At 42.5% G+C, this 25798-nt stretch overlaps 5 protein-coding genes across 8 annotated transcripts; 4 read left to right on the top strand and 1 right to left on the bottom strand.

Moving 5' to 3' along the window:
- The first annotated feature begins 2689 nt into the window (after window positions 1–2689).
- LOC118416720 (probable alpha-ketoglutarate-dependent hypophosphite dioxygenase) lies at window positions 2690–5344 on the top strand. Its single transcript, XM_035821933.1, has 5 exons — window positions 2690–2960; window positions 3353–3572; window positions 3979–4070; window positions 4255–4379; window positions 4658–5344. Exons 1-5 carry the CDS (start codon window positions 2831–2833, stop codon window positions 4883–4885), a joined length of 795 nt encoding a protein of 264 aa, XP_035677826.1. The 5' UTR covers window positions 2690–2830; the 3' UTR covers window positions 4886–5344.
- A 502-nt stretch (window positions 5345–5846) lies between these two features.
- Window positions 5847–7797, bottom strand: LOC118416733 (glyoxalase domain-containing protein 5-like). The gene is made up of 4 exons (XM_035821953.1): window positions 7504–7797; window positions 6964–7116; window positions 6578–6697; window positions 5847–6201 (listed from the first exon to the last, which is right to left on the bottom strand). Exons 1-4 carry the CDS (start codon window positions 7612–7614, stop codon window positions 6067–6069), a joined length of 519 nt encoding a protein of 172 aa, XP_035677846.1. The 5' UTR covers window positions 7615–7797; the 3' UTR covers window positions 5847–6066.
- A 148-nt stretch (window positions 7798–7945) lies between these two features.
- LOC118416700 lies at window positions 7946–13721 on the top strand. The gene is made up of 7 exons (XM_035821891.1): window positions 7946–8116; window positions 9081–9278; window positions 9875–11569; window positions 11761–11909; window positions 12022–12121; window positions 12324–12526; window positions 12766–13721. Exons 2-7 carry the CDS (start codon window positions 9089–9091, stop codon window positions 13165–13167), a joined length of 2739 nt encoding a protein of 912 aa, XP_035677784.1. The 5' UTR covers window positions 7946–8116; window positions 9081–9088; the 3' UTR covers window positions 13168–13721.
- Window positions 13722–14221: 500 nt separating this feature from the next.
- LOC118416207 (protein shisa-5-like) lies at window positions 14222–16067 on the top strand. The gene is made up of 4 exons (XM_035821289.1): window positions 14222–14267; window positions 14843–15035; window positions 15431–15549; window positions 15889–16067. The coding sequence occupies exons 1-4, from the start codon at window positions 14222–14224 to the stop codon at window positions 16065–16067; spliced, it is 537 nt and encodes a 178-aa protein (XP_035677182.1).
- A 655-nt stretch (window positions 16068–16722) lies between these two features.
- Window positions 16723–25435, top strand: LOC118416731 (spore coat protein SP85-like). Of its 4 annotated transcripts, none has more exons than XM_035821951.1 (4): window positions 16723–16970; window positions 22442–22640; window positions 24032–24153; window positions 24536–25435. In XM_035821951.1, exons 1-4 carry the CDS (start codon window positions 16922–16924, stop codon window positions 24685–24687), a joined length of 522 nt encoding a protein of 173 aa, XP_035677844.1. In that variant the 5' UTR covers window positions 16723–16921; the 3' UTR covers window positions 24688–25435. The 4 variants fall into 4 exon arrangements, with proteins under 4 accessions (XP_035677844.1, XP_035677842.1, XP_035677841.1 ...); XM_035821949.1 differs by lacking the exons at window positions 22442–22640; window positions 24032–24153; window positions 24536–25435 and adding exons at window positions 18328–18535; window positions 18907–19027; window positions 19417–20204 and having other exon boundaries at window positions 16756–16970; XM_035821948.1 differs by lacking the exons at window positions 22442–22640; window positions 24032–24153; window positions 24536–25435 and adding exons at window positions 18328–18535; window positions 18907–19034; window positions 19418–20204 and having other exon boundaries at window positions 16761–16970.
- Window positions 25436–25798: the final 363 nt, after the last annotated feature.

Below are 25798 nucleotides of genomic sequence, written 5' to 3'. Positions count from 1 at the left end.
GGTTCGTTTCCTTGGGAGGACTTTCAAGTGTTGGGCAAGAAAAACGTTTGTTTGGCTATGTCTCTAGTTGATCTGCTGTAATTTAATTGAGAAAAAGCCCACCTGGCGCAAGGACATTTCCTGGTCGAGAAGACGTCATTTTTTCCCCACCAAAACTTTTCTAACTAAAGGAAACGAAAAATATACACCTTAAAGCTGATGATCAAGATAGACAAAGCTGTCATCGATACATACTATTGTTCACTTGAGGAAATGATTCAAATATAACAGGTGGACGGTTCGTTTCCTTGAGAGGTCTTTGAGGTGTTGGATGATAAAGCCTTTATATGGATTGTTCTATATTTGATCTGCGACATATCCTGGGCGATCCGGAGGAGAAGCGACTTCCGTACACACTAAAACTTTTCCAAGTAGAATATACAAAAACGTACTTAAAAATCTTACAGCTGATGGTCAGGATAGACAAAGCGTTCATCAATAAATGACGCAAGTGCAACTCCCCAAACGACACCTTCCCTGGTCTATTGTTCCCTTGAGGAAATGATTCAAATTCAACAGGTGGATGGTTCGTTTCCGTGAGAGGTCAGACCTCCCAATGAAACGGACCATCCACCTGCTAACGACAAAGCTTTTGTCTGGATTGTTCCATCTATGTTTGATCTGATGTAGAAATGGATCTCCTGGCCCAAGGACATATCCTGGTAGAAAAGAGGTGATTTTTCTCCCCACGACAATCTTTCCAAGTAAAGGAAACATAAATGCACATCTTAAAGCTGATGGTCAGGATAGACATAGACAAGCGTTCATCGATAAATGACGTAGGTATGTCCGTCCCAAACGACACATTTCGAATTCGCTGGATATCTAATACACATGTATGTGTGCATATCCTCGCCATACAGAAGTTTCGAGCAAAAAGGCTTACTCGAGTCTCAGTCAATTAACGTTTACTACTGACAAACTTTGGCGACAAACCCAAATTCATATCAAACTTACATGACAAAACTTTTTGCATGAAAATCAAAATGATCTCTCTTCTAAGGCTAACTTTTGCGACAGTATGATGCTAGATATCCAAATGTTGTGATTGCATTATCAATATTGAGAATTTTCGCTCCTTTCTCCCCCATCAGATATACTGAGGGTGCGACACAAAGAGAGATTGTGAACCGCAACAGCAGTTATGAACAGCATTAACCTTCACCCCCCCCCCCAACGTTCTGGAGGTCAATAGGTAGGCATATACTAGTATTCTATTGTTCAGTTTGTTCTACTCAAGGAAATGACCGCAAGACCAACACGGCGGCTCGTTTCCTTGAGAGCGTTTTAACAAAAAGCTTTTGTCTGGCTACGTTGACGCAGTTATTTAATCTGCTGTGAGTTAATTATAGGACAAAAGGACAAATCCTAAAAATAGGACATATCCTCGTCGTTTTCCAGGTAAAGGGAACGAATAATGTAGATCTTAAACGCTGATGGTCATGTTAAACAAAGCATTCATCGATAAATGACGGACATAGGCGTAAACGACACCCGCCTACTCTGTGCATGCGCACGTGTTCATGCATAGCCTTGTCATGTAGAAGTTTGGTGCAGCAAAAAAGGGGTTACTCGAGTTCAGTTTGATAGTGACCATGCCACACACCCAATTCATATAAACCGTACAAGACGAAAGTTTGCATGAAAATTAGAATGAACTTTCTTTTCGTTTAGGGCTAACTGCAATGGCAATATGATGCTAGGCATCGCAATTTTGTGCAGAATCAATGGTGAGAATTTTCGTTCGTATTTTTTTCGATCAAAAATACTGCAAGTGGAACATACAGGGAGGTTGAGAACTGCCACAATAGGTATAAACGCAGTTTCCGTATAGTTGGATAGTAAAATGTCCTTTATTTTGACATTAAGATGACCTGCTCATGTTTTCTGTATGGTGGGGAATCGTGAAGAATATGTAGTCGAAATTATGGTGAGCTCACTGACAAAGAAGAAATCCCAGTGCCACACCCGAACTGTGCATGTTACAACTTGTTACACATGCAATCATGCTACATCCTAAGGTCTACAATGGGAAGTTAATAGCCCATACAAAATGATGCACGATGTGTCGCAAAGACACTAAGAAAAGGAAAGGAAACGTCACAGGTGTTTTCTTACGTCAATCACATTCCCTTTACTTGGAAAAAGAACCTCCTTAAGTAAGGAAGCGTCCCATTGCAGGTGTTTTTCTTACGTCAATGATATTTCCTCTTATTGAAAATTAGCACACGGACAGTTAAGCAATCTATTTATACCAATATCAAACATAGTACATGTAGATAGGGTAATGGAAATAGTCATCTTTCAAATCAACTCAACTTTACTTTCGTTACTATTCTCTTGTGTTTGCTGCGCACTAGTCTTTCATAAAATGATATCGCAACAAATATCAACTGCTGACTTTCTGTAGGGAAATATAAGGGGGCGAGATGAGGATAGATTGTGCAAGTGATCGAAACCATTGCATCATTCGTAAACATGCCACCACAGAACCACGCGCTTCGCCAGGGAAACCCATTACTTACTGGGTTTGGGGCATTTCCGTGTACGTAGTCGAGGGCATGTCGGCACCCCATGTCTAAAAATAGTCATTTGTCATGTCCAAGTTACTCTCTCATGTGACCAGAGCTCATATCACTTCCTCGCGTCACAAATATCCCCTAAAATCGTTTAAATACGACCGAAACTTCCTGATACGACTATTCTATAACAGACTGCTGACACAGCCACGCTATCGTCTTTATTTAAAGTCATACACGTCCTTGGCGCAGAACAGAACACATCAACCAAAATGCCTGAGACAAAAACAGACTACGGAGAGTTCTTCGAGAAGAACGGGTACCTTCCCGGTGTGACCGTGCTGGAGGGGGAGGACTTGGCGGCGCTCAGGAGGAACTTCGACGACCTCGAGAGCAAGATCGGTGGGTGCACGATTCTGTTCTACTCGTTTTGTCATGCATGTTTTCTAGTCTTACAATGAAATTACTACGTACATGTAGTTTAAAGCAAAGACCTTCTCTGTATTGAATACAAAAGGTCTCCATAAGGCACAAAGGAGCCCAGTCGGGCAATTTTGGGGAATGAAAAGTACTATATGAAGGACAACAAAAACAAAAAACGGACCAAAAGTAATTCAACAGCATGCCTTGTGTATATTTATTGGCATAAACTTTAATTTTTCGTTTCCGCAAACAGCCCGGTCGGGCCCCGGGTAGGTAAGCAATGTGACGTAGACCTTACAGGGTAAAGACGCATAAATCCATTTTGACTTTTTTGTAGCAGCGTTTTCTAAAGTCAACCCATTACCTTACAGGTAAGGAGAATGCCCAGTACTCCCTGCATAACGCCCACATGCAGCACCAGTTCGCCATGCAGGCGGCGGCCCACCCCACCGTCGTGGCGGTCCTGAGGGACATCCTGGGTCCCAACGTCTTCCTGCTGGACTCCCGCTTCATCTGCAAGTACCCTGTCAGCCAAATCTCCGGGACGAAACCGGACGTCGAGCCGTATGTAGCATGGCACCAAGACGTCAGGTAAGCAAGGATGAAGTTTGTTTACGTCTTAAAACTTTGAGGACCCAATTTGCCCGAAAGTGAAAGTGATATCGATTCAGTTTAGCCCAGGGAAGTGCTACCCTTCCACTGGTCGTGACAGAAAAGACTGAGTCGCTTTGTACAGTATTTAAAGGTTCATTGTACTGGGAAAATTTACCTAACTCTTTCCGACAAGCACAGGACTGCAACCCTTTCCGGTAGCGTGTATGTCAGGTGAGCGACGCAGACAGAAGCGAACTCACGGCCTCCAGTTCAGCAGAGGCAGGGCCGCTAACCACTCGACTACGCACGTTACCCCGCCTGAGAAACGACGATTCATTCACAGGACGTTTACATATTAACATGTGACAGCTACAGGAGCCTTTGTTTTCTGTGTCCTGTGCAGGTACTGGGGAGTGGACGGCGGGCCGGTTGTGTCCGTGTGGCTGGCTATAGACGATGCTGACGCTGAGAACGGAGCAGTTTACTTCATACCAGGTAATAAGGGCCACGAGTTAACTTTCGCGTAACAGATTTATATACCACTTGTACATTTATGGTTCAATCACAGTACTTCAGTAGCATACAAAAGAGCCGATGTAGTCACTAGGACAATGATCGGTATTCTTCTTTTCTCCACCTTTCAACCGCGGTGTTCTTAATTTGCTTATTTTGTTCGTAGGAAGCCACAAAGATGGTCTACAAGAGCACGGCAGTGCACAGAAGGAGGGGAACATGCTGACTTCTAACCAGGAGATCCCCACGGAGCTAGTGGACGAGTCTAGCAAAGTGCTGTGTCCTCTCAAGGTGTGTAGCTTTACCACTCAAGACAGCACACTAGATAAGACAACTAAAGAAGTAGTTGGTAGTATTGTAGAAGCGAAATACAGCTACAAATCGTGTAAAACTGTACTTGTCGATTTTTGTGCTTATATCAATTTCGACTGTGTAATGAAAAGTATCTATATTTTGTCAGGTAACAGACAAAAGGTCTCCAAGCAAAAAGAATGCCTTTAATATATCATAATCTGCCTGTTAAGATAATGCGGCCATGTCAAGTAACGGGATTCCTTCCTATACTCCAGGCGGGGCAGATGTCCCTACACCACGGGCTGACCGTACACGCCAGCGAGCCGAACCGCTCCAGCCGGCGGCGGTGCGGCTTCGTGCTGCGGTACGTCCCGACCTGCGCCTACCCTTCAGACGACCCGGACCGGCCCCGCACCTTCCCCGCCACTGTCCTCGTCAGCGGAGAGAACAAGGAGGGATTCTTCCAGGACAAGGCCCCTGCCTTCTTCCAGAAAACTGCTTAAAGTTAGCTCGAGCAAAAGCCAAAGTTCCGGGTGAATTTAAATCGCCTCGATCGATACAGTAACTGTTACGCCGCCCGTTGTTGTTCTTTCACTTTTGCTGCTTAAATGTTTACACAGTAGTCATAGATTGTAATATGTGCACTTCTTACGTTAATTAATTTTGATAACGTGAATGTTTGAAAAGCTGTGTAATCTTGAAAAAGGTATTCGTGAATTTTAAGTCTTATCGCTTTTATAGATCTATATTTAAAAGAATATATTTATCTTGATATTTATCTGCCAGAACTCAGATCTAGCACTGTACATTCCTACAAACTGACAAGTATTTCTTGACCTTGTGAAATTCTTTGAATGAATGATATTTGGAGACATCACAAGCAACTGTGCTACGTTATAACGTTACTTGTGGTTAACATTCCAAAGGTTCAATTCAATAAATGATACAGAAATGGAATTCCACTTGCTGGCCATGTTTTTCTCCTCTTCTGAACAAGTTACATGAACACGTATTAAGATATTAGTTAGCCGGACGGTTTAGAATTAAATCTACTTTGAAACAGGTGTTTGTTTATGGAGTCTAACAATAGTAACATGTTCATAGCTATATACAGGCTCCTATATAGCCAACTTGATGCCACAACGGGCAAGCCCTGACCCCCGGCACCCTCCCTCGGCAGTCTTGCCGATCCTTGGCAGGAACACCCAAGAAGGGACTCATTATACACATCGTGCATTACCTCAAAGCTTCAGGCCTATATTTCGTTTGTTTAACGCATTAAATAACTGCAAGTCTGGGCGTGTACTGAGAAGAAAAAAACAACTCACCACTTGTCAGACCTAGAACTGCTGAATCGATCCGAAACCACTTGCCGAGTGAAGGTCACGTCTTAACCCCACCACACATACACCATCAATCGCGCACTCATGACATTTTGGTACACAGATAGCAAGTCACATGACATAGTCTTCTTCCAAGAATACTGCTTTATTATACAGTAGTACAAACCAAACAACATGATACAAAGTTCAACTGCTAATGTTCAAGGTACGGGCACAACTCATGAGCCATGGTCATAATAGTGATCGATGTTCATTGAACACGAAATTTACAAATGGTTAAAACACCTGGATATCTTCATACAAGTGATCCTCAATAATTTTTGTAACGAGATACCAGCTACTTAGTTCGTGCTCTGTTCGGTATAAGACGACACTTCTATCAGGTTGTGGTCAGGGTCACGGAAGTAGACGGACAGGATAGGACCCAAGGCGCCGGTCCTCTGTACGGGGCCTTCTTCTACTGCTACATCGCACTTCTGCAACAAATACACAGGAAAAACACAGGACATGAATCACACGCATAACGTTGTTATTAGTATACTGTTTACTTACTACCCAGCTAGTGCTTCTATAGAGATATCGATAACTACGTGTTATGATAGCTCCTATCCTTGCAAAGATATTGAATCCTCTGGTAGAAATCAAGACAAACCTGGATGCCAGACCGACAAAAAACAATTATGCAGACAGACAGAAAGGCAGACAAACAGACAGACAGACAGCCAGACAGACAGACAGCCAGACAGACAGACAGACAGACAGACAGACAGACAGACAGACAGACAGACAGACAGACAGACAGACAGACAGACAGACAGACAATATAAGCAGATGACGAACAAAAAGACGTACCTTGAGGTGTTCGAGCACTTCTTCAGCGCTATGTTTGGTGATGAGACAGACGTCAGCAGAACCAGGCATGGGCGCATGTGCCTTCGGTTCGAATTCGTTGCCGTGCTCGTGTAAGTTCACCTGAATGATTTCACGGTAGAGGAAAATCTGTCGTTTGGGGCTATAAATGGTTCTTTAATTTTCGTGAAGTTGTGTAATGTTCAAACGACGAGGCACGCACAGTACTAGTATGTGTACATAGTGTAGAAATGACTACAAGGAATCAGTGGCACAATAATGGCACTGATTATTACCGTTTTGATGCTGATTTTTGAGAGAGGTAAAAGCCAATCTTTACACACTATATCTATTCATAGGAATTAACGAAAAGAAAAGAAAAGCGAAACCTTTTGTTGGCCGAAATGTAACGCCTTTCGCCCTCCCTTGAACGTGTCGACGCGCATGCCCAGGACGCGTGTGTAGAAATCCACGGTGACGTCGATGCTCTTGACCGTGAGGACGAAATGGTCCAGCCGGTCCACCGAGATGGCGTACGGCCTCTGCACAGCACAACGTGTGCCAACATGTTAATACATGTACAAGTCCGCGTCAGCTTCGAAACCTCAAGTTTCGCTGTTATTCTATGGGGCGTGTGCACTTGAATATGGAATTCGTGCCCCGTTTAACTTTCTCCCGACCACCCAACTCCATTACATACATATTGGGGTACCAAACGGCTACTTCAGAGTGCGACAGGTTAATATTTGGTATAAAGTTTGACAAATGGGAACTGTCACTATCAGACATACTTTTTACAGGAACGTATCAGCAACTGACCCCCCCCCCCCCCCACACACACACACAACATTCTACTTCCGGGTTTGAAATGGGTGTTAAAAACGTACAGAAAACTAATGTAAAACCAACATCAGTAGTCTTCCACATACTTTGACTATCCAGCTTGACACAGCCGGGTTGACACCATGTAGCCTTACTGCAGGGTTTACCAGCCGACGTGACAGCTGACACGCCCTCCATATCGTCGCTTGCAGCGCCATGTTTACAGTACAGTTCCAGTGCTTGGCGGGTCGGCCGGATATCAATCGCACGTTTTTGCAAAGGGCTGACGTAACTCCCTATTCTAAGGACACGTCCAGGCAGGTTAAAGTGCCGCCCTAGCGGATACAGCCGTTGTCAGGGACAAAAATAACATCGTCTCTATATCACTTCCAAGAACTGCGACTCTCCAACAATCCACTTCCTTGACAGATGACACGAGGTTAAAGGTCAGGGAAGCGATATGCAAATTTATGACGTACTTGCCATTACAAATGAGCCGCTCCAGGTGAAACGGCGCACTCCCTTCACGTTGCTACGAGCAAGAATGTACCCTCTTCCTTCTGTTAAGCAATACCTATAAATACTTAACGTTTCCCACATCCTGTACAAGTCAGCGTCATCGGACAACATTTTGATCTCCGCGCGCCTGCGGTTCAGAGCGCTCACAGAATCTGAAGAAAGCCGGCCATTAAAAAAAAAAGTTTGCGAGTAACAAAATAGGTAAGCAAACTTCGATATGTATATATTCTTAACTACATTGAATATTATATATCTTCTAAGTTGTTTATCCTCCATAGTACTGGACGACTGCATGATGACAAAAAAAAACATGTATCATGAATCGTGAGTTAAGGAATGCACCTGCTATGGCCATAGTTCTGATAGCGCGGTGTGTTGGTCTAACGTTACATTGGTTTAAGTTACTGTACGAAGATTTTGTGTCGACAAACTTGAGATCAGTCTGCAGAAATTTGAAGTATTCAGGCGCAATTTGAAGTATTCAGAATGTATACATATGAACCTCTTTCAAGTCACTCAAGGTCGACGAGCTGCTTTATCTACACCCTGCTGGGTTGCCCTTCTCTGTGTATAGTTGAGGGCAAAATAGTAACACTAGATACTCAAGTTCTAGCTTTTCGTTTTCATAATTCAGAAATCGAGTTAATCCTACGTGCCTTGTGTGAGAGTTCGTTAAGTTTTACATAGTTCGTCTGTCTTTGTTGTAGAGTGGCGACGGGAGGAAGGAAAGAACGATTGCGCTGGGGGCTAAGTCTAGATTTGCCGGAGTAAACACAAAATACTTTTCTGTTTGTCCTGAAGTCGTTGCATGTACAGTCAAATATTAGGGGGTTTGTGTTTAAGGATTAATTAAGCATGTTAGAATCATGATTTTATGTAATTGTGTATTTCTTTAATACATGTTATTTGCCTATGTGGCTCTGGTAACGAAGAAATGCCACATGCAGTTGATGGATGTTATCTTGAATGCAAACGTGTGCTACATGTATGCATACTGGCTGAACGTTTCAGTCACTGTGCAGATTACAGGTTTTCTTTTGTAATTACAAGCTCAGACTTAAGTTGTCGGCAATTATCTCACCGTTGCGTTCCGTAGACAATTGTACCAGAGGGGTGTTACACTGAATATCAGATTAAGTGAAGTAGTGACTGTAATTTTCAACAGACAGCATCATGGGGCGGACAGGTGACACAGTCGCGACCCTTCCCGTGGGTCCGCGCGTGCAGGGCATGTCGGGAGTGGTGCTGGGTAGCCTGGTGTTGGCTGCCCACAACTTCAGTCTGGACCTGACTGTAGCGGCGCCGAACAGCCTCGTCACCGGGACTGTACTGGTCATCACGGGCCTGCTGCAGTTTTCAGCAGGTAAGAAATCTGGCTGGTTCTTGCTCACGTGACATGTAGTTCAAGGTAATCTAACATTTTCCAATGAGAAATCAAAAACAGACTTCATGATCTGTAATGTTTCTTCCTTGTGCTTGTCAAATGTCTCATTCCCCATGTGATAGGAGACACATGTACTCTATAAGTATAACGCTAACTCCATGTGCAATAGTTGCAGATTGTAGAAATATTAGTTTCAACTTCCTTGTACTTGACAGACGAACTCTTACTAATGTGATAGGAGACACAAGTACATTTTATAAATCCGCATGCAATAGTTGTATATTGTAAAACTACTAGTCTTAGTAGCTTAGTTTTTGACAAATGTACTTTTTCTGAAGAAAAATTAATAATAATGATAATCAGCCTGATCTCTAAAACAAACAGCTACCATTGTTTTTGCCATGTACTTTTTATATCAGTCTCTCAGCTACATGTATATAAAGTTACGATATTCCCTATACTTAGAACTACATTCAGTATCTACATACCGAAACGCTACGTCCAATTCCTTTGATTGTTTCATACATGTAGGGAAGACATCACTAAGTCTTTATGTTGTCTATCGTCCCTTGCAGGTGCCCGTCTGCTCCATCTCCGCTGCCCAACCCTGACCACCCTGTACCTGTGCCTGTCGGTGCTCTGGGGCTCCCTGGGGTCCGCCAAAATCCTGGAGGGGTTGGACATCATCTCCTCTGATGCCCGCAAAGACGCCTTGTTCCCAGGCTATGTTGTTTTCCTCTTCATAACCCTCTCTCTTGGAATAGCGGGTGTGAAGCAGCACACGTTGACTGGTTTGGTGTCTTTTCTGATCAGTTTTTCCATGGTAATGGAGATAGTTGCACTGTTTTATCCTGCCGCCAGGTGGGGTGCAGCGTGCTACCAGACATTACCTGTGCTGCTCGGTCTGTACTACGTGGTCGGCTTGTCTGTGTCTTTCCGCAAAGGAAGCGACTTTAGCTTTCCTGGTTTGAGCGAGGAACGCCGTAAAGATGGCGGCGAGGAACAAATCGTCCAAAACGACGCCTTAATCTTTGGCTACGCCATGAATATGCTGCCTACCTGCGCTGTGGGGTTATTCTTTATTGGCGCCATTAATGACGTTCATCCGGCAACACCATGGATGGCGCTAGCGGGCCTTGCCCAGCTACTGGTTTCTGTTGTGTCCTTCAGACGAGAGGACGTGTTCCACGGGGCCGTCTTCTCCCTGTCTGCCACTCTTTGGCTTGGTCTGACCTATGGCTTTGCTAGCAAGTTTTGGGACAAGACTGAGATGGCGCCTCCTATCCTTGCATCGTCCGTTATTGTCCTACTATTCTTCATCTTCTTCCTTCTGTCCTTCACCAAGACCATTGCCGAAGTGGTCTACAATCTCTGTTTTGCCATTTTTGTTCTTTCTCTTCCCACTACCGGTTTGAACAGTAACTTCGTTGGGGTATCCAGTATTTTGATGCTAACTATTTCCCTTTACTGCACCTTTGCTCTATCGCTGAACTCTGCTTTTAGAAAGGCTATAGTCCCAGTCGGAAGGAGTCTCCTACCCGAGAAGTCATTGCGGGAGCTGTTCTCTCGCTGCCGATGTAATGATGGCGACACACCGTCCTCCTCAGCCCTGACATCGTCTCATGACACTATTCTCGGCTACTCCAAGTACGCCAACGCCGACACGCTGGGGTTCCTGTCCAATGCCGTGACAGCTCTGGCTGTGGCGCTGTTGTCTACCGGGGACAAGTCTCTGGTCCTACCCTGGGTGATCGTGCCGGCAGGAGTCATCCAGTTCGTGGCGGGAACCATCAGCTTCTCCCGAGGGAAGACGTTCGAGAGCACGGCGTTCATGGTGTACAGCATGATGTGGCTGTTGTGGGGGTCTGTCAGGTACTCTGGTGTCTATAGAGGCAGTGAAGGGCTCGGTGTGGCGGCAGGAGCCGCATCTTTTCTTCTCTTTAACCTGTTTGTCATCTTCTTGTCTGTGGTGATCAACAAGGCGTGGTTGGTCCTGTCCGTGGTGTTTGAGGTGGTTTGTGTGCTGTTCCTGTTAGACGCGCTAGGCGTCCAGACTAGTCAATATTTTGAGCTGGTAGTGATGTGTGTGTTTGGCGCGGTGTGCGTGTACTGTTTCTGTGTGCACCTACTGAACGGCATGTGTGGGGAGGAGGTGATGTCCCTGGGGAGCCCGCTCCTGAGCCTGGGGAGGGGGCACCGCGGCAGGGGTGGGGAACAGGGGTGTGTCATGGCGGACGCCAGGAAGGCAAATGGTGTCAAACAAATCTCAGGTTAGTGTACCGTTTTTTCTTTACTTCTTTTGATGACTTTTCATCTTTTTGATACATTTATATATTGTGAGGCTATTACATAAAGTAATTTCTTCTTCTTTTGTATTCTCAGAGGAAACATTTAGAGAAACAGATGACAGTATGAATACGCACCTTTACTGATGACTCGTACCGTTATGTGTCACATACAGAACTGATGAAAGGCGGCGGGATCTGCGGCATGCCTACAGACACCGTGTACGTGCTGGTGGCGGCCTGTAACCGTCCTGCCGCCGTGGAGAGGGCCTACCGCACCAAGAAACAAGCGGAGGAGAGACCCATGTCCATATGGATCTCACAGGTGAACACAGTAACTCCAGGTCTTTCTATGTGTGCCATTCATAGTGAACGTTGATATATGATTAATCCATAAAGAAATAATGATTACTGAAGCCTGGCCTCTTCTGTTCCAGTTGAGTCAGCTGGAGCCAGCCAGGGAGGAGTTCGGGCCGCTCCTGTGGGACTTCATGAAGGAGGTGTGGCCGTCCTCCATCAGCCTCGTTATCAAGAGAGGTACGTTGCCATGGAAACCTTCTCGTTCCCAACATTCCGATATTGGTGTGATGCATAGCAGTAGTTATCGGACAATATTTATCATTTTATAAGTGCTTTTAACATTTTATTTCTGAACTTCGTTATATATCGTCTATCACAAAAACTTTTCTAATCGTCCAGCACACATTCTTGAACCCTAACTACTATGTGTACCCTCCAGGTCCGTGGCTGGACAGGTTTGGCCTGGGAGACTCCGCCCGCTTCATCGGCACCCCTGAGAGCATCGCCATCCGCATCCCGGACTGCACGGTCGCCACCCACCTGATCGACCTGGTGGGACCCATCGCCGTGACCTCCGCTAACCCGTCCGGGGAGGCGGACACCACACACCACTCACAGGTGCTGGCCAAGCTCGGAGACAACGTAAGTGCCACACTTTCCAAGATGCTCATCCAAGATACTCATGAGTAGTGACGATTTACGTTTTATTCAAAGGGACAAGAAGTAGCCAGCAAAGAAACTTTAGACAATGGAGGGCATTCCTTTGGTTCAATAACTCCCATTTTGGAACATATTTCATACTAACTTAATCCTATGACCTCTATGTCTGGATTTATGATGAAACCGTAAGAATTCAATAACCCTATGGTCTTCACTCACAGGTTGATGGAGTACTGTGTGATGGGCCATCTCCGGAGAACGTCGCTTCAACGGTCGTGAACTGCACGAAGATTGACGAAGGCAACCTCGGCTTTTTCCGCGTCGGCATCGTGCCCAAGTCGAGAGTCCTCGACATCTTCGACACTGTACGACAGCGCCATGGCAACAACAACACAGCGACCAATCTGCAAAATGGTGATGCACGAAAGCCAAACGGCATGGCAAATGGAAGACTCCATAGCGACGGAACCCGTGACGTCGCCACGGGCATCACCAACACAGGCTTTCAGAGCGACGATGATCAATTCGCAAACGTCCCGCCAGAGGTCGGGGTTATACCGATTCAGGACCAAAGTTCAGGATTATCTATAGAAAATCTGCAGAGTTTTGACACTAAACTTTGAGGTCAAATCACAGAATCCTGGCCACAATCCTCATTTTTGTGTGAATGATATCAATGTCAGTTAAATTATGCTAAGAATTTTCTCTAAATTGTCTGAGTTATAAGAATCTATCTTTTTGCTTCAGTAACAATGTTTACAGCTTGTTTCTGCGAGTAGCTCAGTCTTCAATTGTATTATTGTAAATTGGACGTACATGTAGTTACTATACTAGCATATATAGCAGATGTTGAAATTAGAATAATAGTCTCTCAATTGCAACGAAATTGGAAGTTCATTTGATTCCTAAAACACCTTTGAAATGAAAGGATAGCACTTGGCATTTGCTCCAGTAAGGGACGCAGTGAATAATGTAACATATAGCTGAACCGTATCAATGCAAATGACCGCTTCAAGTAAAGAAATTAATTAATGTTTATGTAACTGTTGCTGTCTGAGATAAGGCTCTTCCTTTTGGATTTTATTTACGCCAAAATATTGTGTGCTGTTCAGAACAACAGTCATAGTCTTTGTGGTATTCATTAGAATATAATGAAATACCTCATTGATGGACTTAATGGGGCTGCGTTTCTTTGAATCAAACGTAAAAGGAATAATCCTACATGATTGAGCCCAGACTCCATCTTCTATTATTCATGAATTCTAAGTGGCATATGGCTCAAATCAAATGTCATCGCAGAAATATTCCGCACTATGGGCTTAGTGTGAGTTCACCTGCCTTCCAAGGATCGGTCTATTGTCATATACCTTAAGAATAATGGAAAGGGCAATTAAGAGGTAGTTTAAAAGAAACGAAAGCAATGAACTAAAAATTTAAATGGAAAACGTTTTTCTGGTGCTACCCACGGACAGGCACCATCATGAAGTGGTACATAATTTATGAGGAGACATTCTCCACTCTCTTCGCAGAGAATTGCACAGCAACAAAAGAATCTAGGGCGTCGACCATGTTTATGGTTAGGTGCCCTTTATCATTGTGCCATTCTGTTAGTATCTGTAAGTTGGTAGTGTCACTGTCGTCTATTCACGTTTAGAGAAGAAGATAACGACAATAAAGATGTGGAGAGTGACAACATTTCTGCTGGGGGTTTTCCTTTTGAAAGGTACGTAACATGTGGACCCGTTGATGAACAAGGTATGATCTTACGAAGACACTCAAACACTGAAGAGAATTCGAGTTGTTGAACCCAGTACCATGTATGCAAAGACAAATGTTAATTCCATGTTTTTTAAGTGATGAAATAACGATTGCCAACATTATATGTTACGTTATGAAATGTAAACAAACCGGTAACTAGGATTGTACCAGGCGGAACAGTATGGACACAGCCTTCTAGTCACTAATACACAGTCCATACAATATGCTATCCCTAAGCATTCTGTTTCCCTACCTTTTGATGATCTCGTGGGCGTACATATGGTCTCTATGTGTCTCTCTCAGTGTATTTTGTGCCTTTTTCTCTCTCTCCTTCCCTCTTTCTCTTCCTCCCTCTGTGTGAGCATAGTGGGTTTTCTTTGTTAAATAGTGATAAATTTCAAATTGGGGAAAGAAGCACGGAATGAAGACTTCATCGGTTTGATGGTAGAATATAGATATGGGGAAATGACAAACGGAATCCTGTAGTATTACTGGTAGGACAGGACTTACTACGTGGTGTTGCTTTTTATTGCTGTACAGTTGTTGCTGGAGAGCAATGTCGGGCTTTTGGGGGGCTCACCACATTCAACTGCCCAAGGCCGTTGATTGACGACAATGACGACATCTACTGCTGTGATAATGACTGTTGTGACGACTGTTGGGAGTCTGATGTCGACACCTCGGCTTGTACCGGCCACTGGGGCAATGTCGCCGGCAAGGCGCTGCAACTCGGGTATTTTCCAATATCTATATATCATACAATGAGCAATTTACGGAAGAAGGAAGCACAAGCAATGTTTATACATTTTTCCTTTTCACAAAGTTCTGTCCTATCCATACACACTGCTGCCTGTGTCTGCAATGCGTCCTAGCGGTGCTTCCTAGTTCTTCATGTAGTGGTCTATCAGGTTGTTTCATCATTCAATTACGAGTACTCAATCAATCGATGTTATTAATGCCATCAAAAATGACCAGGGTTTACTAAGTAAGGTATAGCAAAGGTATATTTGCGGTCGGGCAAACTGTATGAATTATAACATATTAATAACACAAAGACGATATATTTGCTCTGTGTTTGCTTGTTCGTTTGTTTGCTTAACATGGACTCATTTGATATACTTTTCTTAGCATCGGTGCCATAATCGGCATCGCGGTGGCCGTTATAGTCGGTATAGTCATCATCATCGTGGCCTGTGTGTGCTGCTGCATCTACATGAGCAAGCAGCAAAGTCGCCCGAGAGCACAAGGTAGAAATAATTCAAACAACAAATACACTCAAAGTTATCTCCGAAATTTACAACAATGTGATTTAGATTTAAAAAATGTACAGCAAAAAAGCAACTTTTATTATTCTGAATTACTATGTATAAGTCATATACGTCTAACGTGTTTACTAATGTTACATCTGGGGTGAGACCGTCTCAAGTTCTCACAAGTGATGTACGTTGCAACAAGCTTTCAATAGGAGCTTTCATCAAAGCTCCTTGGTTGCAAGGAATGTAATGCAATGTGCAGATGGTCCAGTATATGGTTCCCAAATGGATCAGAAAGGATTGTTCTGTTGAATGTCATCCCTTGTGTTTTAGGTCAGCAGATGGTCCCAGTGGCTCATCCGGCCGGGCAGTACCCCCCTCCAGGTGGTCAGTACCCCCCTGCAGGTGGACAGTACCCCCCTCCTGCATACCCCCAGACTGCGGGCCCGTACCCTCCACTGTCAGATCCAGCCTATCCACAGGACGGGGGATACGCGGCGGCCAAGATATAGTAACCACAACAAATAACAAACATTGCATGTATGAAATGGGCATTTTTACAAACCTTTCTTACAAACTAGTAATGTACTAGACTGATCATTGTAACCTGATTGTACAATGGTAATAAAGTCATAGTTACATCATTTCATAACACAATAATACAAAGTATCACATGATATCACTATATGTTTTGTCAGAAGATGAATGTCTTTATGATAGCTCATTACCTAGCAGTTATGTTAGTTGATTAATGACCAGGGCCAACAGAAAGGCAGACTAACTTTCGACCGTTTTTTCTTGTGTCACGCAACGTATTTATTCAAGACAAAACAGGAGCATCTAGTATATTTGATTTGATAACGTGGTGTTTTAGAAGATATCAATGGCCAAAAAATTCTGAATGTTGATATTCTATGATATTACGATAAAGCATGCACTATATTCTGATTTTGTCATCTAGAAAGATTTACTTGGGTAATAATTCAGTGGAGTAAGCCTACAGAAATGTAGTAGAGCGGTAAAGAATTTTTGTTAACCGTACAACACTCAACAGTCTCCAATTTCAATGGTTTTAAAATTTTTAAACTTACCATGCAATAAATATCGAAAGGCGGAAACGCATTGCTTCTACATCGGGTGGTTTGTGCACCTGTGAACTTTGACCCGATGTTTCCTCATTAATTGTGAAAACGATGACGTTTTTTCGCCTGAGGTGTTTCAAACTGCCGAACCCTTTCACGGAATCTTTCACGGCCTTCTTCACACACTGCGTCATTCTAAACTACCACTGGACGTACGATCTAACTGGGGCCGTAGAAAGTGCCAAACGTTACCTTCTTATCTCGTGATCAAGAGAAGACTGACCATGTGCCGGATTGCCGTTTTAGTTTTGTTGGTCACTATCTGGACAACAGGTAAGTGTATAAAGTGCATATACGTGTAAGTTGTCACAGATCAACTGGGTGTGGAAAGGAAAATAAATGAATCTCCTCCAACTGTGAACAGTGTAAAGATGACCGAGTTATTTTGGAATGTTAGTTAGATACCATGTACAGTGTTAGTGTCAGGATTTCATGAAGATATCGCTAGTCTGCCGTTCGATACACCCCTAGCAGAACTATAGACACGTTAACAGTTAAGTTACAAGGGGACATTTCGGAGGAAGTCGTAATCAGAACGTTGGTCCCATTGTAATGAAAGCCGACAAGACATTTCTGAACGAATCCTCGTTTTCTTTAGTGCTTAGATTAATCTTCTAGCTGGTAACAAGCCAATTTATTTGTAATATCAATGTACATGTAGCTCACATGCACGTCTACAACCTACATAAATGGACAACATTCGCCACAGCTTTAAAGAATTTCAGCATATTTTTGTATTCCAGTATTTGCCATTAATTTGAATGAGTAATTAAGTAAAAAGTACTAGTCAATGAGGTGGACCTACGTACCGAAATAACATTTCCTTATGCAAACACGACACATAAAGACGTGAAGTCTCGAGTCTGGTACAGATAATTCCTACATAAAGGTGACTAAACAAAAGTTTACAGTCTTCGCGTCCTTTACTAGGTGGGGCGTCAGACAAAAGTTGTAGAACGGGTTTCTTCAAGACTTTAATGTGTGTCATCACCTGGAATGTTCTATACTGTAAGACAACCCAGGTGTAAACAGTACAACATATGTTAGAAATCTGTCAAAATAAGACATTCAAGAGAAGCATAGACATGGACGGTTAGGCTTAAAATCTGGTGGTTTGAATGCCAATTTTCAAAAATGATTTTACAGTAAAATCAGAACGCAACAAATCGCTGTTCGTAGCCCATTACATTTTGATGTCATCCTCTATGTACGTTCACAGTTCATGTTATATTAATTATATGCAACGAAATCTTTTGTGTATACCAATGCCTAGATATATTTGTTTACTCTGATATCCTTATACTTATAATGTGCTACACGATATCATACTGTTGTAGAATCGTTTCGCGGAAATGATCAATACTTTCGGAATTTGTTAGCTTGTCCGCTTTGAATGTGTTGTTTTAGAACCCGTCGGTAGGTGGCATAAATCCAACACTTGTAAGGTGAGATTGAGAGATTGAAAGTATATGGAACAATAAATTGGGAAAAGGGGTGGAAAAGAGTTGGATGTTGGATGTATATGTATGTACAATTGTTCACTGAGGTAGAGAGACTGATGTACATGATAATGAATCTAACTCTCTTATCTTAACCATACTCTGATAACACTTTCTTCTCTTCTCATCAGTCCATGCTGGACAGCGATGTGGGTCTGGCTTCACCAGTTTCAACTGCCCACGCCCGTTTCCGTCTTTTGACGATTCCGATGAGAAATACTGCTGCGAGGGGAACAAGTGCTGTGACAACTGTTGGAAATCCATCGTGGACACCTCCACCTGTACCGGGGTCAACATCGGTGACGTGGGTGACGCCTTTGGCAAAGCCGTTCGACTCGGGTACTTTTTTACTTTGCCAAAAAATTCAATTACGTTATTAGCAATACAAGAAAGAAGGGTAGACATCTAGGTAATGATATACGCAATGTATCTGTTACACAATTTAGAAACGGTCAGACGTTGCTGTCTGAAAGGTCAGACCGTTTCCAAATTTTATCCCGTTGTTAGCTTACGATACCTGATGAGTTAAATGATGATGTTTAACATTTAGACGAATGAAGAGCTCAGAATTCGTGTCATACAGGATTGCTAGTACTGTTGTCATTTTAATTGAATACTATTGGTTCTGGGGAATTTTATTATGACAGGGAAATTGTTTTCCATAGTGAGGAACTCATAACCTGAAACGTAATTATCCTATGTCGTAACAGTATCGGCGCCATCATCGGCATAATTGTGGGATGTATCGTCTTGATCATCATCGTCATTGTGGCGTGTGTCCTCTGCTGCTGCGCATGCGCCAAGGGGTCCAGCCAGAGAAACCAACCACAGCCACAGGGTAAGCTCCACACATTCAGGTTCATGATATGGCTTATTACGGGTTAGCCAAAGTGGGCCCTCACAGCTTGTCATCTCAACGCAAGGGGCTGGGGATTTTTTACATGTCCTATGGGAGACAGTTGTACATAATGCATGTTATTAGGGGTGATGTTCCATTTGAGAACGTACTTTCTCTGAAATGTATTATCTAGCGTACATGACATCTCGCCCAAATGTAAGACATGCTCCCCCCCCTCTAGATATCTTTCAATGCTTTCTACATTTAATTGTAATGCTTAAAACATTGTGTTCGTAAATCCTTTCTTGTATTGCCTACCTTATTGTGATTTCATTTGGGTCATTCTTGTGGCATAACAATATGGCATTACTTTTGCCCCACAGCTGTCCAAATGGCTCCTGCTGCCCAGCCCGTGCAGTATCCACCGGGTCAGTATCCCCAGTACCCCCCTGCACAGCCTCCTGCCTACCCGCAGTACCCGGGTGGACAACCCCCAGCCTACCCCCAGAATCCAGCCTACCCACCCAAGGTTTAGGAAAGAATCACAAGTAACACAACGTTTTGGTCCGACAATAAAGAAGAATGGAGGTCTTAAACCATGCGGTTATGAATGATTCTTCTCAAATTATCGACATATGCAGCATTTTACTACATCTGATACCTGGACGGATAGTGGAAGTGAAAAATAATAAACTACAATCTATAACTTTGTTAATAGCTGGTATGATAAAATGTGCACTCACTTATCTGTATTCTTACAGTGCTGAAACAATAGGTAAATTTGATATCATGATTAATATCGATAAGATTGATCAATTATCTGCTCGATATCTGAAGAGTTGATATGTTTTCTTTACTGAAATATACTGAATTCATGTATGTTCTCCATGTCTTTTATACGTTATTCTGCAGTTATATCATTATTAGTCATCTCGGCGATACCATGTACATTAATTCTACATATATGTAGATGATGAAATACCTATATCTAAAGTCATTTTATCAATTATGTAGTAACATGTTTTTTCAGTCTCTCTGAAATTGTCAAGGGCATGTTGAACAAAATACTATGATTTCTTTTAAAAGTTTAGAAGAGAGTGAGATACGTAGAATGATTGTTGTTATCTGAGATATTTCAATGGGCTTATTAAAACATTTGGAAAGTTCTAATTATTGGTAATTCTTGCCATTAGGTAATTGTTGCCACCTGGAAAGGTATTTTTTTTTTTCATTTATCTATTTATTTTTCATATATGGATACTACATATAATACCTGGAAAGGTATTTATGGCTAGTAAAAGAATGTGTCTTATATATACGGCAGAAAAATGTGCCTTATATACCAGAATTCGAAAAAATCATCTTGAATAGTAGTTCATAGTGGTGTTCCACATATATGAAGAAGGAGTTGTACTAATAGCTCCATGGAGCCAGCTCTACGTTCAGACTTGTTGATATTCTATGCTATATCACGATAAAGCATGCACTCTATTCTAATCTTGTCACCCCGAAAGATCTACTTGGGTAATGATTCAGCAGAGTAACCCTACATAAATGCAGTAGAGTGGTAAAAATCATTTATTAACCATACAACAATCAACTGGTGTATAAGTCTTTAATTCAATAGCTGTCAAAAGTTCCATACAATAAATTTTGAAAGGCGGAAACGTATTTCGTCTACCTCGGTTGGTTGGTGCACGTGTATGAACTTTAACCCGATGTTTCCTCATCGAGAAGATGATGACGTTTATTTCGCCTGAGGTGTTTCAAACTGCCGAACCCTTTCACGGAATCTCGCCTTCTAAACACACTGCGTCATTCTAAACTACCACCGGACGCACGATCTAGCCGAGGCCCACTAGAAAGTTGATCTTGAAACGTTACTTTTTTTCTCCCCTGGCCAAGAGAAGACTGACCATGGGCCGGATTGCCGTCAGTTTAGTTTTGTTGGTCACTATCTGGACAACAGGTAAGTAGTCAACAGGCATACGTGACGCTTACCAAGTAGTCATAGATCGACTGGGTGTGGAAAGGAAAATATCAGTAAATGAATCTCCGCCAACCGTGAAATGTGTAAAAAGGACCGAGTTATTTTGGCATGTTATCAAGATGCCAGTACAGTGTTAGTGTCAGGATTTCGTGAAGATATCGCTAGGTCGCGATCGATACATCTCGAACAGAAGTATAGACGTGTCAACAATTACAAGGAAACATTTCGGAGGAAGTCATAATCACAACGTTGGTCCTATTGTTAAAAGCAGGCAAGACATTTCTGAACGAATCCTCAATGACAACAATGTTTTCTTTGGTGCTGAGATTAATCTTCGAGCTGGTAACAAGCCCATTCCTTGTAATATTCATGTACATGTAGCTCCCAGGTACATACAACCTACAAAAATTGGACAAGCTTCATCACGGCTTTAAATTCTTTTAAGCATATTTTGAATCCCAGTATTTGCTGTTGATGTGAATGTTTAAATTTGTTAAGAGTAGAAGTCACTGAGGTGGACCTACGTACCGAAATAATAAAAGAAAGATAACTTTATTGCACAACAATTGTACGAGGTACAAAGTATGGCATCTACATAACTACAGTTCTATAGCTTAACTAACTAATACAGGAGTTGTAGTATGGGATAAGCTTCTTACAATCATTGGAAGCTTTTACAATCAGTTGAGGAGTTTCTAATATCCAAACCTTCTTTGATATATTTTCCTATATCTGCCATGCAGGGATTGTCACATGTCATGATGTATTTGAATTTGCACTTCAGGTCCATTGAGATAAATCCTTGTGTAAAATGACAACCTTCTGTATAGAGAATTGCGTATTTCAGAATATTTGGGACATACAATCATAAAGTGATATTCGTCTTCAATTAACTCTGGACAGAATGGACAAACTCTCTGGTCGATAGGGATTTTTTGGAATCTCCCGGTTTCTATATTTAATAATATGTTCCCTATGCATATACAACACACATAAAGACGTGCTGTCTCAACCTGGCACAGCTAATTCCTACATAAAGGTCACTAAACAATAGTTTAGAGTCCTCGTGTCCTTTGTAAAGTGGGGGCGTCAGACAAAAGTTGCAGAACGGGTTTCAGTCCAAGACTTTCACCCTGGAATGTTATGTACGGTAAAACAACCCAGGGGTAAACAGTACAACATAACACCTTGTGGTTTCAGTGCCAAATGCAAATGATTTTCATAGTAGAAATAGACCCCAACAAGTCACTGTTCGTAGTCCCAGATCTATATACATAGATAGATGTACAGATATAAAATTTAGATATAGATATATAGATATATGAAGATGCATACAGATGAGGGGGAAAGGACAAAGGGATTCCTTAGTATTGCTGAAAAGTTTACTACGTAACGTTGTTTCTTTATTGGTGTACAGTTGTTGCTGGAGAGCAATGTCGGACTTATGGCGGTATCACCACATTCTCCTGCCCGCGGCCGTACGGCATTGATGATAATGACGACATCTACTGCTGTAAAAGTGGAACTGACTGTTGTGACGACTGCTGGGACGGTGATGACACCTCATCTTGTTCTGATCACTGGGGCAACGCCGTCAGCAGTGCACTGCGACTCGGGTAATTTTTGCCAATTTGTATATTTCACACAATCAATTACAGTCAAACCTGCCCGACCACCTCTTCTCAGCGACCACCTGGCCATTTCGACCGCTTTTTCTCGGTCCCGATTTATTTTCCCATTGACGTAAGCATTAAGCGACCTTTTCTCAACGACCACCTGGCCAACGCGACCGCGACCGGCCCAAATTGGGACCTATAACGACCGCATCATTTTCAAGATTGAGGTTTTCATCGATTTTTGATGATAATTAGCGCGATTTTGTGCCGAAATCGGCCAGTTTGCGTCGGATTTTGGGGTTAAATTTACAGTTTACAGTGTGAGTGTTGTATTTGATATTAAAGACCTCGCTTCTTTGCGTGCGTGCAGTGTGCTTGCTATTTGCCATTAAACAACGGCAACCATTTATACTTTGCATCGAGCATGTTTTGAGTCGATACTCTTCTCAGCGACCACCTGTCCAAATCGACCGCTTTTTTCCGGTCCCCCGGGTGGTCGTCTTGGGCAGGTTTGACTGTACAACAATTAACGGAAGGAGGCAGTACAATAGACGAGCAAGACAAGCACTTGCAATATTTACCTAGACACTTCTTCTTGTCCCTTGTCGTCTTTCCCAAACTGGCCAAAGTGTTGTCCTCTGCACACTGCACATGTCTGCAGTGCCTCCTACCGGTGCTTCCGGAGTTTTGCATGTTGTGTTCCAAAATGTTATAACCTCCATGAAATATCTATAGAGGTTATGTTTCCACTAGCATCTGTGTGTGTGTCAATAAGATAACTCAAGAGCGACTGGGTGAATTGGTTTCAGACTTGGTGTGTTGATGGGGTGTGACAAAAACCGGGCTCTGTTGCGCCATCTAGCGGCTCGCCTTGGTACTGCAGTGGTAGTATTCGGGTACATTTTCATTTCGCAAAAATCATGTATGTGAGAGATACATGAGGAAGGTCGATGAAGGTTAGTTTTTTATTTATTGAAAATGACAATAAATCATTACACTGGGCCAGCCTAGGCAGGCTATATAAGCTGGTGATGGCTGACCCACAAATATACAAACAAACAAGCAAATCTGATTTTAAGGTTAGATATCCAGATAATTCGATATGCAAGGTAATAGTTTCTCAATTATCTTGATAAAATTTGGAAACGGTCAGACGTTACGTTGCTGTCTGAAAGATCTGACCTTTTCCAAATTTTATCCAATTGTAATTTGTTACCTTGTGATACATGATGAGTTACATGTTCGAAATGTTGACGAATTAAGAGCTCAGAATTCGTCTCATACAGGATTTCTAACACTGTTGTCATTTTCTGAGGAGTTTTATTATGACACGGAAAGTGCTTTTCATAGTGAAGAACTCATAACCTGAAACATGTCCTATGTCGTAACAGTATCGGCGCCATCATCGGCATAATTGTGGGATGCATCGTCTTGATCATCATCGTCATTGTGGCGTGTGTCCTCTGCTGCTGCGCATGCGCCAAGGGGTCCAGCCAGAGAAACCAACCACAGGGTAAGAGCTCCACACATTCAGGTTCACGATATGGCTTATTACGGGTTAGCCATAGTGGGCCCTCACAGCTTGTCATCTCAACGCAAGGGGCTAGGGATAAAGCATTTTTCTATGGGAGGCAGTTTTGCATCATGCATGTTAGAGGTAATGCTCCATTTGAAAACGTACGTTCTCTGAAATGTATTATCTAGCATACATGACATCTCGCCCAAATGTAAGACATGCTTCCCCCTCTTTCAATGCTTTCTACATTGCAATTATCTGAAAACATAGTGTTCGTGAATACTTTCTTGTATTGCCTACCTTAGTCTCCATCATGTATTGTAATTTCATTTGGGTCATTCTTGTGGCATAACAAGATGGCATTACTTTTGCCCCACAGCTGTCCAAATGGCTCCTGCTGCCCAGCCAGTGCAGTACCCACCGGGTCAGTATCCCCAGTACCCCCCTGCACAGCCTCCTGCCTACCCGCAGTACCCGGATGGACAACCCCCAGCCTACCCCCAGAACCCAGCCTACCCACCCAAGGTTTAGGCAAGAATCATTGTGATTCACTGCAATCACAAGTAACACAACGTTTTGGCCCGACAATACAGAAGAATGTAGGTCTAAAACCATGTGGTTATGAGTGATTCTTCTCAATTTATCGCCATATATACAGCATTTTTATACAGCATTTTACTACATCAGAGAGTGGAGATTGGAAATAAAGAATACAAATACAATATAGCTGTTATAACAATGTTGAAAGCTGATGTGATGAAATGTAGACTCACTTATCGATATTCTGTCAGTAATGAAACAATTGGTTATTTTGTAACATTTCCATATCATGCGTACTGATATCATGATAAATATCAATAAGGTCTAACAGTTACGTTATCTGCTTCGTATCCGCAGAAATTATGATTTTCAATTTCTATTAGTTAAGTTTCTAATGAGTATCTATTGAATTTATGCCTTCTAGAAGTTCGTACTTTCTGATACGCTGTTCTGTAGTTGTATAATTGCTAGAGCTCTTGGTGGAATGTACAATGCACCTTCATTCTACATATATGTTACGTAGATGACGGAATTCCTATATTCAAAGTCATATTACCATCTATCATGTAGCAATATATACTTTCAATCTCTCTGCCCCCTGAAATAGTCACGACTTTTAAAGCGATCTAGCTGAACAAAATGTGATGATTTCTATTACAATTGTCTAAGTTAGTGTGGTATGTAGATTGTTGTTATTTGAGATATTTCAATTGTCTTATTAAAAATGTCTGGAAAGTTATAATGTTGTGGTGTCCTTTGTTGAGTAGACATTCCTGCGATTGTTGCCAAATGGAATAACTGTTTATTGCTAATAGAAGAGTGTGTCTTATATGTACATCACTATATTTGAATACCAGAAACCATTATCTTAAATGGTATGTAGTTCATAGTGGTGTCACTTATTTATGCTCAGTGCTGCAAGGCTGACACCTTTTCGTATACCAATCTTGGGAGTTTTATACCTTTTGCTAACATCCCAATGACTGAGTGCAGCGACATTATTTGGTAGGATCAGTTTTGATCGTCTCTTCACTGAAACTTTTCTTGAAAGTGGGGAAGGGAAAGGGGAATACAGTAAAATAGCCCGGAAACCTTTGTACAA

The sequence above is a fragment of the Branchiostoma floridae genome, chromosome 5, assembly GCF_000003815.2.
Source record: "Branchiostoma floridae strain S238N-H82 chromosome 5, Bfl_VNyyK, whole genome shotgun sequence".
Classification (NCBI taxonomy): domain Eukaryota; kingdom Metazoa; phylum Chordata; class Leptocardii; order Amphioxiformes; family Branchiostomatidae; genus Branchiostoma; species Branchiostoma floridae.
This window is presented reverse-complemented; position numbering and strand designations above follow the sequence as displayed.

What these genes read in the sequence shown, in the direction of transcription:
- LOC118416720 (XM_035821933.1), top strand. Translation starts at nt 2,831, where the DNA reads ATGCCTGAGACAAAAACAGACTACGGAGAGTTCTTCGAGAAGAACGGG. An exon ending in CGACCTCGAGAGCAAGATCG is followed by an intron (nt 2,961 to 3,352) that starts GTGGGTGCACGA and finishes ATTACCTTACAG; the next exon opens with GTAAGGAGAATGCCCAGTAC. An exon ending in AAGTGCTGTGTCCTCTCAAG is followed by an intron (nt 4,380 to 4,657) that starts GTGTGTAGCTTT and finishes CCTATACTCCAG; the next exon opens with GCGGGGCAGATGTCCCTACA.
- LOC118416733 (XM_035821953.1), bottom strand. Translation starts at nt 7,614, where the DNA reads ATGGCGCTGCAAGCGACGATATGGAGGGCGTGTCAGCTGTCACGTCGG. An exon ending in TGTCAAGCTGGATAGTCAAA is followed by an intron (nt 7,117 to 7,503) that starts GTATGTGGAAGA and finishes TGTGCTGTGCAG; the next exon opens with AGGCCGTACGCCATCTCGGT. An exon ending in AAGTGCTCGAACACCTCAAG is followed by an intron (nt 6,202 to 6,577) that starts GTACGTCTTTTT and finishes TATTTGTTGCAG; the next exon opens with AAGTGCGATGTAGCAGTAGA.
- LOC118416700 (XM_035821891.1), top strand. Translation starts at nt 9,089, where the DNA reads ATGGGGCGGACAGGTGACACAGTCGCGACCCTTCCCGTGGGTCCGCGC. An exon ending in CCTGCTGCAGTTTTCAGCAG is followed by an intron (nt 9,279 to 9,874) that starts GTAAGAAATCTG and finishes CGTCCCTTGCAG; the next exon opens with GTGCCCGTCTGCTCCATCTC. An exon ending in CAGCCTCGTTATCAAGAGAG is followed by an intron (nt 12,122 to 12,323) that starts GTACGTTGCCAT and finishes TGTACCCTCCAG; the next exon opens with GTCCGTGGCTGGACAGGTTT.
- LOC118416207 (XM_035821289.1), top strand. Translation starts at nt 14,222, where the DNA reads ATGTGGAGAGTGACAACATTTCTGCTGGGGGTTTTCCTTTTGAAAG. An exon ending in GGGGGTTTTCCTTTTGAAAG is followed by an intron (nt 14,268 to 14,842) that starts GTACGTAACATG and finishes ATTGCTGTACAG; the next exon opens with TTGTTGCTGGAGAGCAATGT. An exon ending in AAGTCGCCCGAGAGCACAAG is followed by an intron (nt 15,550 to 15,888) that starts GTAGAAATAATT and finishes CTTGTGTTTTAG; the next exon opens with GTCAGCAGATGGTCCCAGTG.
- LOC118416731 (XM_035821948.1), top strand. Translation starts at nt 16,922, where the DNA reads ATGTGCCGGATTGCCGTTTTAGTTTTGTTGGTCACTATCTGGACAACA. An exon ending in GGTCACTATCTGGACAACAG is followed by an intron (nt 16,971 to 18,327) that starts GTAAGTGTATAA and finishes TCTTCTCATCAG; the next exon opens with TCCATGCTGGACAGCGATGT. An exon ending in GGCAAAGCCGTTCGACTCGG is followed by an intron (nt 18,536 to 18,906) that starts GTACTTTTTTAC and finishes ATGTCGTAACAG; the next exon opens with TATCGGCGCCATCATCGGCA.